The sequence below is a fragment of the Stegodyphus dumicola genome, chromosome 4 (genome assembly GCF_044657685.1).
Source record: "Stegodyphus dumicola isolate Sdum_Otavi_A_Nest chromosome 4, ASM4465768v1".
Taxonomy (NCBI): domain Eukaryota; kingdom Metazoa; phylum Arthropoda; class Arachnida; order Araneae; family Eresidae; genus Stegodyphus; species Stegodyphus dumicola.
In genome coordinates this window covers 57,230,773-57,243,506 of record NC_140771.1, presented here as the reverse complement: position 1 = coordinate 57,243,506, position 12,734 = coordinate 57,230,773, and the positions used below count along the sequence as shown (strand labels likewise).

Genomic DNA, 12,734 nt, shown 5'->3' with positions numbered 1-12,734 from the left:
TAAGATCACAATCTAATACCATTTCACAGTTTAAAATACCTGTAATTTATGATATTGATTCTTAAATGATATTTAGATAATTACACATTAAAAGTTACAAAATATTTATATTTTGTAGCAATAACACTCAAAAAAATACTTATGCGCCTTTTTATTATTTGAAGCCTTCCCGTACATTTTGACTAGTAGTTATTTAGACATTTAGGAAGGCACTTGGCAACAGAATTTATGATCCACAGAGAGTGCATCAGGTGGGAAAGTGCCTAGAGTGCATTGAGTCCTGTGTACAATGCATTAAGTATCATATACGATGAATCTTTCAAATTGTCAGTTTTAAATTTATTTATTAATAGAAAAATTCCTTTTCTATAAATGCCTGTCCATGCGATAATATTAGAAGCATTTTTGATATTTTCCATGCTTGTATCTAGACAAAAGTCGAGAAAATAAAGGGAAGATACACGTTAAGAAAAAGACTTCTTTCATCAGATGTAAAAACATTCAAATATTATGTTTTCATTGTTCTTCCAAAATTTCTCCAAAAATTAAGAAAGTCATCAGAAATTTTCGGTCAAATACATCCATTATGAGTTAATTTAATAAAGACATTTTTCATTTTGTTCACATTTTTATGGATTCTTCTAGAATCATGGATCTATAAATCCTGCCTTAAAAATCCTTCTAAACTTTCCAAGTTGCAATGTCCTGTGACTGTTGGGCACCAAAAATCATCGAAGAAATCATTAGAGAGGAGGAGGCTTACTTTAATGGGCTGGGATAGCAGCAAACAGTGACTCCAGGTGGCTCTATCACAGCTGTCCGATATTGCTACAAAATTCCACACCCTCTTGTGTGTCCTTTTATCTGCAATGGGTACTAAAGCAATATTTATGGATGATAACGCCTGCCCACATAGAGCTCGAGCAGTGCCTGGAGAGTTAAACCCTTCCACATCTGCCTTGGCTGCTAGATCACCAGACCTGAATCCCGTAGAGCATGTGTGGGACATGCTGAGACGACAGATAGCAAGTCGCAATATGTGGCACCAGGCTTCGACATGATACTGCCACAAGTAATCAACTACAGGAATGGGTGCTACTGCCACAAGCAATCAACGACACTATCGCCATCTTGCATCACTAATGTCAAGGATGCATTTCAGCTTGAGGGTATCATACCCATTATTAGCATGATATTTCCACTGCACATTTTTCTGACCCATTTGGTCTTTCACGATGTGATGCAATACATGTGTTTTTGTTGTTGCAGGCTAATAATGACATACCAACCTCTTAGATTAATTTCATGCATGTCCATTAAATAGTTTTTATTTTATTCTGTGTTTTGCCTTTGTTTCTTATTCTTGGAGCAGAAGTGTATAATAATAATAAAAAATTTTATTAATATATATATTTATTTATTCACCTAGAAACAGCTTTGTGTATGGTAGATTTTGAAATATGAAATGGAACATAATGCAACATTTCACACTATTAAAATCTTCTCCCCACTTGAATCATTTTTTGAACTTTCAAAACAAATAACTGTATTTGAATCATTTTTATTATCTGATAAAAGATTTTTCTCCTCAGAATCAAATCCCTCATTCAGTAAAATGTGCTTTATGCCATTATTTTGTTATAACCTGGATTCAAAATATAGCAATTAAAAATTCTTAAACAAACCTCCAAAATTATTCTTATTATCCAGGAAATTATGTAGCACCACCATCTATATGAAGTAAAATCAACTAATATGCAAGTTCAACTTTTTCATAACGCTCAAAAGCACTGGATTATTATTATGATTAAGAATGAACCTATTTCATTCCACTGTATTCACTGTGACAAAAACCTACTTCACGAGTGGGACGTGTTCATTACCATTTAGGAAGAAACTTCTAGTGGGGTCTTTGTTCATTTGCACCTACAGTAGTGCACAAATGGAATGCAAGTCGAGCTCGTTTATGACGATCAAAAGTTTCAAACACAATAGTGACTTGGAAAGAACATTTATAATGCCTTCCTTCTAATATCAAAATTTTTAAATAAAATATTATCTTTGTCTTTATTATTCTCCTCACACAGAAGGAAAGCTGTTTTGCACGTCCATGAATAGCCCAAGGAATGCAGTCCTCACCATAAATTTTCTAATAATTTACACTAATTTTGTAACAGTTTTGTTAAGTTTCACATTTTCATGTGTGCAGTATAAAAACAACTGGCACTGATGTATACGCATTTCCATCAGAAAGCAAAACTATCTTTAACCTGTATTTAAAAATTGATTACAACATTATACAGTCAAAAGTCGTTAATTCGGACACCCATAATCTGGAATGATCTATAATCCGGACCTCAAAGCTACAAACTTATTGCGCATGCTTTGCATTGACGCAGACCTTTACGGCTGCGAATATGCATGTACGCATGCCCAAAATACGTTTACGAATGCGCGTTTAATGTATAACGGACGGTATAAGCTAAGCTAAAATTATCTAATTCAGTTAATGTTGCAGATTGCGTTGTTCCTTAATCTTCGAATCAGATCCGGCTTATTACTTTTTGCAGACTGTTGGAGCAATTTTATAAAAGTAAGCTTGAACTTTCGATTACGTCAAATAGAATTTCCGATATATATTTACTAATATGTAAAGGATCTACAAAGCGAAAGTATATTTCGAAGTCCATTAAACAAAAAGTGGAATTGCTGCAAAAAAAAATGGATAAAGGCATATCCTTTGTTTATCTAACCATTCCGAAATCTGTTTATCAATTTCACGCTGCTCTGCGGCGGGGAAACGCCGCGGCACGCAATGAATTGGAAGTTGATCTGTCAGCACTATCCTTATCTTCAGATGTTTTTATTTTATTTGGCTTATAATTCCTTACTAAACGTAGTATTTCATCTCGAAGTACTCCGTCTTTGATATGATTTAAATCAAATTCCTCGTCATTATAATTTGCTTCTGATAGCAAAGAAAGTAAAATAAACAAATAAATATTAAGCTTTTTTTTAATTTTATTTATTTATTTATTTTTTAATTTTGATACCCGTTAGATGATAGTTGTTCTTTATTTCATAAATTACGGTTTCATATTTTTAATTTTATAATTTCTGCATGCCATCTTACCAGATTTAAACTGATGATCTAGAATCCGGAATCGCCAGATTATAGTCCCGACGAGTCCGGATTAACGACTTTTGACTGTAACTTAAATTATACCACTAATTACCTATGGAATTACTAACAATTTTCTCCCTCTACCAAAACTGATATTAGTCAGAGTAATGCATAATAAAAGTGAGTTGATACATAAAAAATGTAGTTTGCAAGAGAAATCTATATCATGGAGTACAGATTTTTCCCCTATTTAAAGAGAGTACAATAGATATAATTTTAACAAAAAATGAAGGAACATGTTCCATCTTGAAAGAGTAAAAATAGTTATTTAAAAAGAAAAGAACATTTCTTTTAATTATTCAAAATCAATAACTTACCAGTTCCGAATCCAGTTCTATTAGGACCAAAATTAGATGGCTCTTGCGGATATGTTCCCATGCCTACACGAACAAACATGCAAAATTGAAAATCAAGCGCAATTCAGAATAAACAGCATAATTCAGTTATATTTAATTCAATCAAAAATTTTATATCTGTGCTTCTTTCAAAAATAAAAGAAATACTCATTTAGATTTACATATAATTCTACAATAAATTATAAAATAACATATTGTGAAATTAAATTCCTGCACACAAAATATAAGTATATACACGAAAAACTGACAGTTATTTGATTTTAAAATCAGGGATCATATTCAAGGACAATGCACAAATTGAAGAGCAAAATGTTTACCTTTGTACATAACTAAAAACAAAATATTAGTTTAGAAAATAGTTAGAGATTAAGTGATGAGCATTTTATTGTGAAAAATATTGATCAATATTAGTTTTTAAAAATGGAGATCTTATTCATAGAATCATTTAGAATTAGTGGTCTAGAAAACACTGGCAGTCTTCAGTATTGGCACATAGCAACTCATATTATGCAATTAAAAATGAAAAAAATATTTGCACTTTAATAAATTTTTAGTACAATTACCAGATTATGGTCTGAAAGCAACAAAATTTTGTGAGAATATTAAGAACATATTTTTAGATTAAAAAAAATTAAAGATTATTTCAGCATACCAAATGTAACAAAATTATAAATTAAAGACACTAGTAAATTATAAAAGAATGTCACTGAATGGTATATAATATGTAAAACTTAAACCTTGAATTATTTTAATTTGAAATTCAATATCTCATGGGAGTGAAACCTTTTACATTTTACTTTTTATAGCAAGTATTATAGTTTCCAAATTATAAGTAGAACCAGAAGAATGTTTTTAAATTTAAAAATGGTAAAACATGAATGCTTGCACTGTCTGGAGCATTTCTGTAATTGGAAGTATATGTATAGAACCAATGTTTGCGAAAATAAAAGCCAGTTGGGTAAAGGCACGTATACACACACACACATGTATATGCAGCATATGTATAAAGAGAGAGAAATCGCACCAAAGAATTATATGTCAATTACAGAAAATTTCGAACAAACTACAGTTATTAGATAATGCTATTTTAAAACTTGTATTTTGAAATATTTTCAAATAGAAACATACTATTAATAAAAATAAGTAATTCAGGTGAAAATGCTAATCTAATACTTGCAGTATCAAACATTCAATACCAAAAATGCACCCATAAAATAGAAAAGCCTTACAAAATACTAGCCTCCCCATCCACACACAAATGAATTCTTTATGTGCATAAACATGAAAGATAACATATTTTAATTGAAACTTTATATTTATATACTGTTCATATAAATAATGGATTCTGAACTTAACCTCTTAATGCAGTCAAATTAACTTGGGTACACTGAACTAAATTAATTCCATGCACTTGAGTAAATACGTTCCCCCCTTTTTCCCAGATATTAATACGAAAGAATATATTTACTACAGTTTGGAGGACACACACACACACACACAAAAAAAAAAAAAAAAAAAAAAAAAGAGGGCAGGGGGGAGGCCACTTTTTGATTTTTTATAGGTGCATTAAGTATTTAAAATGGGAATAAAAATATAATCACATGAGAAATAGGCATATCCTTTTTTTATTATGTTGGTCATTGGTTGTACTTTAAAACTCTGGCTTCACTAGTAAAATAACTTATTTTTAAGCTTAATTTCCAAATAATATATACTTTACTAATTGTTTATGCAATTCCTTTAATTGCATTAATATTTTGCAATGGAAAAAAGAAGAAAATTCTTATTAATAAATATTTCTTTCATTTCACAAATCGTGTATTTTTATGCAGTTCAGATCAGTATTTTAATGCACATTTTTAAGTATATGGCTATTCTAATTCTTACATTTTAAATTTTAAGTGATCATCAGATATTCTGAATTTAATAGAAATTTTAAAAATCTGTGTGAGCTACTCACCAGGTGGTGGAGGTCCTGTCTGTCCTGCAGCAGGAGCAGGGGTGGGTCCAGGTCCTACAGGAGCAGGTCCACCCATTCCAGAACCAGCAAAACTTTCCGTTCCTGGTGCTGGAGGATTAGGTGGAGGAGGACCTGTCATTGGACCACCATAACCTCCATACGTTCCACCATAGCCTGTTTAAATTAAAATGACTCACTAAAATATTCTTTTAATTAAAAAAAAAGAAAAAATTGTTGAGATACAAAAAATGAGGTATGAAACATGCCATACTAAATTTAAGAAAATGCTATAATTCTTTCCATCTTTACGTTAACAATTTTTTTTTTTTTTTTGGGGTATAAAAAATGTCTGCTATACGATATATGTATGACAGGAAAAACAGTATGCATATTGTTGCTTGGTATTTGTTAGCTATCCAGTACCCAGTTATCTTGTCAACAGTCTACTGATAAATTTTGGCAATGATTTTTTTAAAATTCTTTGTAGGTATTACTTGACAACTGCATGTAAACATTAAACTGAATATTATTCTCTGGAGCTCTGACTCCAGATGACCTTTGATAAAAAAGACAACAATTGATGATCAACTAAACCATATAGTTGCTTATTTCATTTTGCTAATCCTAATATGCGCCAGAATCCACTTCCGGCCAGAATTAAACGCGTTAATTTGGTTATGCAAATTGTATTTAAGTTGTGGCTTTTTGCCAATGATATAGAGGTAACGAGAGAGAAAGAGAAGGCGAGTTTGCCGGCCACCACCTTATTGCAAGTGCGTTTCAATTTACTGCTGTTTGCCTATAGAGCCAGAGGTTTAGTCCTCTTGTAATTTAAATGTATTGTAGTTTCGGCAGTTTGCGTACTACATACGTCACACATGTTAAAGGCCATTCTTAATCGTAACTATCTCTGTGAGTTATTCAGAGTCAGCTCTTATTTTTATTTTAGTTCATAGTTTATATTTTTACGTTCAGACCACAAGTAGTTGGTCTCTGTATCCCAAAGCGTATGAGCACCTGTGTTCAGTAGTTAATAAAGGGAAATTTAACCCTTCTCATCTTGTCTTCTGTTCTACACTTCGTAAAGACATAGGTTGTAGTCAACCTCCCAGTCCAGTCAGGACTCACTATGTTTGCGAAACACATGAAAAGAAACACAAGTACTGATAAGCCTTTCTCAGAAGACTGCATTTTAAGCAAACTAACTAATTTTTGTTTTCTTTCCGATTCTATAGTCTGCTGTAAAGATACGTGATAATTACAGCCACTCATTTGTCGAAATTGACCTCAAGGTTATCTGTCTGAAATTCTCCTTAAGAAGAAAAGGTAATTTAAATCTTTTAGCCTTTTAGGAAAATTCCAAACTGTATCAAACAATATAAATATAGGAAGATTATGCATTGTTCGGTTTTCAAATGAAGATTTTAATGTAACACTGAAAAGCATTTCAAACATATTCCTGTTAATTCTATTATTGTCTGGTATTAGAGTTATAATTCGATAGCCACAAGACTGTGTAAAGACATTAGGTTAATTGGAAAAGCCGGAAAGATGAAAAATTAGCAACCGCCTTTGCTGGGAATTGAACCACGGTCCCCTGGAATACCGGCCCAGCGTGCAGATCCACTACACCATGAAGGCACCCTAGGAAAATAGGAGACATACCTTATAACTGTACATAATCGAGTACTTGTTTTGTAATTATTATAAGGGATTTCTCCCACCTTCTTAGCATGCCTTCGTATCATAAATGTTTGCATAATTCTTAAATTTTAAAAAATTACTAAATCAAAACTTATTAAATTAAAAACAATTTTAATAATTCTTAGTGACTTCCTTGGGCCTGTCTTGCAAAGTTTTTCGAAGGAAGGTTTAGTATTAGAAATAGACATTCTCAGTTCTTTTCCTATATTTAGCTGAGATCTATATTTTGTCTTCAATGAAGCCACCGCAAAAAATCCAGTTTCACAAATGTAGGATGTTGAAAATGGTAACAAAATGCGAAATGCCCTTGTTTTTAGTGCAGAGAACTCATCATTCACTCCTGCCTAAAATTCAAAGAGTGATTTATTACTAAATTGTCTTTTGGTTTCTCCACTAGTCGTGAAGCCTATGAAGGTTTCTTCCTCGGCAATTGAGAGCCCTTCGGGAGTATTTTAAAATGGATCTCTTACCCACTCGTAACTTTTTATCAGTTTGTCGTCAGCAAGAAAGTAATTTTTAAATTCTTTGTCAGCATGGCTAAATGATTTTCAATGGTTACAAAAACCACTTTTACATGTTGTTCTTCGGGCTTGTAAGTTTTAATACAATCATCCACATTTTTACACATTGTTAGGTTTTTTTGCTTTACATTTCTGCTCCACAATTCCAATTTTCTACAAAAAGCATTAACTTTATCATTCGTATCCAATATATGTGTATTTGCTCCTTGGAGTTAAAGATTCAAGGTATTAAATTTCTCAAATATGTCGACCAAGTAGCTGAATTTCATTACAAATAAACCATCGCGAAAATTCTCAGCTTCCGGTCTGTTTTCCTCTTGTAGGAAAATAGCAATATCATCTCTTAATTCATAAACACTTTGCAAAAATTTCCCATGTGATAACCATCTTGCCTCACAATAAAACAGTAACGCTGAATGTGCTGCGCCCATGTCTTTACAAAGTGTGGAAAAAATTCTTGATTTCAGAGGTCTCATTTTTATATAATTTATTACGGTTACAACCGTAGTTAACATAATATTCAGACCAGGACTCATTTTTTTTGGAAGCTACAGCTTCCCTGTGGATCATGCAATGTGTCCAGGTGCTCTGGCGATTTTTGCTTTACAAGTGCTTGTATACATTGGAATCTTCCTGACATTGAACGAGCACCATTGGTGCATATTCCGATGTTATTTTTCCATTCTATATTTGTTTTGTACGTAAAAATTATTTAAAACAGCAAATAATGCTTGTGCTGTTGCTTTGAGTTATATTGGTTTGCAGAAAAGTACTTCTACTATTGACATATCATCACAAAATCGAACATAGGCAATGAAATGAGCGTCTTTATTACTATCTGTTGCCTAATCAAAATGTATTGAAAATAATTTGTCATGCAACTTCGAGAAAAGCTGACACTGTACATCTTCAGCTATATCAGTAATTTGACGGGAAACAGTATCATTTGAAAGAGGTATGGACTGCAATTGGTTTGCAAAATTATCTCCAAACATAGTTTCTACAATCTCAATTGCTGCTGGCAAAATACGCTTTTTATCAATGGTGTGAGGCTTTTTACATCTGGCTATTTTATATGAAACTTTGTAAGAAGCAATTAATGCTTTTTCATTCAGACAAAGTTTTTTTGCTTTTCATATGATTTTAATTTTAATTTGAAAAATTCTCTGGGTTTGTTGACGTACTCACTATGAAGTGTTTCCAAATGTCTTTGAAGTTTATTAGGTTTCATGCTGTCTGCTGCCAATATTTTGGAGCAAATGATACATAATGGTCTTTGTTCTTCATTTACTTTAGTACTGGTAAATCCTGTAACTGCTGTGTTGTGAATTTTGAGTAATTTGTCAATTGAATTTTTTTCGTTTTCAATAACTCTTTATCACTTTCTTCACTATTGGTAGTGGTATTTTCTGGATTTAGAAACCTACTGCAGATTTCGACATCCATCGATTGACTCATGATTGGGCATTGAAATCACAATGAAAAACTTCTATTACTATCATCCTCATTTATTAATGCTTCTCCACATTTCTTTACAGCATGCATTAATTGGAAAATCTCAGCTCTGGTTCATGATAGAAAACCTTCAAATTCGCAGCTATCATCTACATGATGAAATACGGTAGCTGGCCTTAAATTATGCCAAGCACTTTTTCAAGTACAGGACTAGCATAAATTATTCATTTGTTTTGAAAAGTCTATATTTTCAAAAATACTTCACTTACACACATGAAAGATACAGGAAAAGAACCACAAACTCACCAAGTTTATACAACCTCCACAAATATTCAGTATATGCCCCTCTGGTGACATGACACACATCCAGATGATAATCAAGCTCATTCCATACATTTTATAATATTGTTGTCCAGATATCCGTCCTGTCAATTGAGCAGATGTTCGGAATACCGCAAAAAACTGCGTGGAAGTTGCATTTCAAACCATACCATGTGTAGCTCTTGCAGCAACAATTAAAGCCAGAGGATTATGTGCGTCAGCTAGATTTTTGGGTAAACATACAGGAAGAATTGGAGGCCAAAGATTTCGCCACCAAGTTGATATTCAGTGATGAAGCAACCTTCTACTTATCCGGGAAATTTAAAGTAATAGTAAAAAAAAAAAAAAGAAGAAGAAGACGACTTGTGAGTTTATAGTTCTTTTCATATATTTTTCATGTGCGTATGCGTAATACTTTTGAAAATACAGCTTTTCTGCAATGATTGAATCACTTATGCTAGCCCTGTATCTGGAGACACACCTACGATCTTGTAATGCTCCACACAGCAGATTTTATGCTAAAATATTAAAAAAAAAAAAATGCTTAGTCTTGCCATTATTCAAGAAATCTGATATGGATTTTAAAAATGCTACTTTATATGCATTTCAGTACATGGCCTCTACCGAAATTTATAGGCTGAATGTTGGATGTACACTGCGCAAATAGATGGGGGTGGGCAGACAGTTTTATCCTCATTCTACTGGGCCGATTGACGAAATTCAACTAGCGTTTTTTATGTCTCGAAAGCATGACTTAGGATATGTATTAGATTTATATATAGCATTGTTCTAAGATAAACATTTTGATACAAAATCGGACTTTTTCTGAAATGATATGTTAATTTTTTCCCATATTTTGATTCTAAGATTCAAATTATGCCAAACCGCCACGCTTGGTAAAAATCACGAGAGTAGTTTTTAAAAATTAGCTCTCAAAAATTTAGCTCCCCAATGTTAATTGAATTTATTATATATTTATTAATATCTCTTTATATACTAAACTTTTTTCATTCTTCTTTTCACATTTCGAAATTTGGGTTAATTCCAAATAAAATTCACCCAATTTTTATGATTTTTAAATTTGCATTTCTGAGTAAATTTTATACATTTTTCGAATACAATTTTGAATTATAACCTATAAAATTTTACAATCATCTTGAAGTAGATGCATTTCTAAGCATATCTACAAAAAATTACTTTTATTCAGAATTTCTTAAGATATACATGAATTTACATATTGGCGCGTTTTGAAACTTGGCATAAATGTTATAAGTTATAATAATGCCAAATGTGGTTTATGCACTTTGTTAAAATTATTTGAAAGTATGAATGATGACTTTTTCCCGCTCATCTACAATTAGAAAAAAGAAAGAAAAATAGGTTGCTACAAACTTAGAATTTCCCCAAGTGAATTAGTCTTGGCGCAAACTGAAACAAATATGCCAATATATTGCCTCCGTAAATTTCGCACCAAATTTTATAAAATTTAATATCTAGGCATAACTTGACACGTAGAATCAAAATATGGAAAAGAATTAGCATGTTACCTCAGATAAAATTCGATTTTGTGTCAAAATACCTATACTAGAACAATGCTATATATTAATCTAATACATTTCCTAAGTCGCACATTTGAGACGTGAAAAACATAGTTTGAATTTCGTCAGTCGACCCAGTAGAACAGGAGATATAGAACTATCCCTGTTCCCCCCGGCAGTGTACAAATTCGAAGGAAGAATAATATGGACTATCTTTGACTAAAATTTTAAGTGAAGTATAAGCTGTACAGTTGTCTACAATCAGGAAAATTTTTGCATCATCTTTATTTGAAAGATATATAACAGAGAAAATCTTTGCTCCTTTAAATACTCCAGGTTGTGTATTTATTCCGATTACAAAAAGCTTACACTTGTGCATTCCTGCAGTATTTGGACATGCTAAAACTATTAGTCTAGCTTTGACAATGTTAGTGAATCTATGACAGCAATCGGAGCCTTTTTATAGAAGTTGCTAAGGCATTTCGTGGTACATATTACCAGAAAAGACTAATCTCATGAATGTTGTAAATTTGTTCTGGAGATATCTTTTCACTATTAGTGAGCTCGAAGAATTCACCCGCAAATTCAGCAGCTTCAGTATGGGTTGAACCTTTTTCACCTGAAATTTTTAACTGCCTTATACCATGGCAATTTTTTAATTTGGTTAACCAACCTGTCAAATATGTGCACTTAGTTTCTAAGTTCATTTTTTCATGAAATATTTTGGCTGGGGCTATTAGCATTGGACCTGCCAATGGCATGCCCTCGTTGTGACAGTGTCTGACCCAATCTGTCATCACTTCATCATGATCTTCACTTTTAGCATATGGTATGATTTTTTTGTTATTCCGAATGAAGCGTTGGAATCTACAAAAAAAATTCAAAAAGCTCCTTTTTCTGTTTTCTTATGCCATATACAACTGACTTTTCAATACCATACTTAACACATAATTTTGAGACAGATATACCTTTATCCATTTTTTCAGCAGTTCCACTTTTTGTTTAAAGGACATCGAAACATGCTTTCACTTTGAAGATCCTGTGGTAGCTGTAAAATTAAGAAATTCTTTTCGAGATAATCAAAGTTCAAATTTTATTTTTTTGTAAAATTACTGTAATAATAACAGCCTGCAAAAAATAATAAAGCTAGATAAAATCAGAAAGTTAAGTAATAGCATAATCAGCTATATTAACTGAAATTCCGTGGGATCACTAAGTATAATTCTAGCCTATCTTAACCCTTTGAGCTTCGGTGCATAACAAAATTTTTTTTGGAAAAAATAACTTTACATATAGATTAATTAGCCCCTAACACAATGTTATTTGAAGCAAAAAAAAAAAAAAAAGGTAAACCTTTAAGGTAATTTATCACGTGGTGGGATACCGCTTGTCCCACCACACATCTAGAACAGTAAAATGGCATCTTTGCCATTGCACTTTAGAAAAGCATGTAAGGAGAATTATGCAAATTCTCCTTGCATGCTTATCTAGAGTGTTAGTTTTAGCAAGCAAATGAAAATACTAGGTATACGTTTTCGAAAAATTATCTAGAAAATATTGATCATATTTGCAAAATAAATTGTTTTTCAAAAAATTACGTAAATTAAAAAAATCTCTCTTTGTACTAGTTTTTAGATATTTTTAAATGATTTCATAACAGATTTGAAACAGAGAAGATTTTCGCTCCAGTACTTT

At 32.0% G+C, this 12,734-nt stretch overlaps 1 protein-coding gene across 4 annotated transcripts in view; it reads right to left on the bottom strand.

Annotated features, from left to right (window-relative positions):
- Window positions 1-12,734, bottom strand: part of LOC118194866 (DAZ-associated protein 1-like) — an 84,118-nt gene that overhangs the window by 12,577 nt on the left and 58,807 nt on the right. For 2 of the 4 annotated variants that reach the window (XM_085814935.1, XM_035366078.2), the window contains 2 exons: window positions 5,501-5,674; window positions 3,502-3,564 (listed from right to left, as the gene is read on the bottom strand). In XM_085814935.1, coding sequence (XP_085671061.1) covers window positions 3,502-3,564; window positions 5,501-5,674 — 237 coding nt within the window. The remainder of the gene's footprint in view (window positions 1-3,501; window positions 3,565-5,500; window positions 5,675-12,734) is intronic. The other 2 variants (XM_085814936.1, XM_035366079.2) reach the window with 1 other exon arrangement.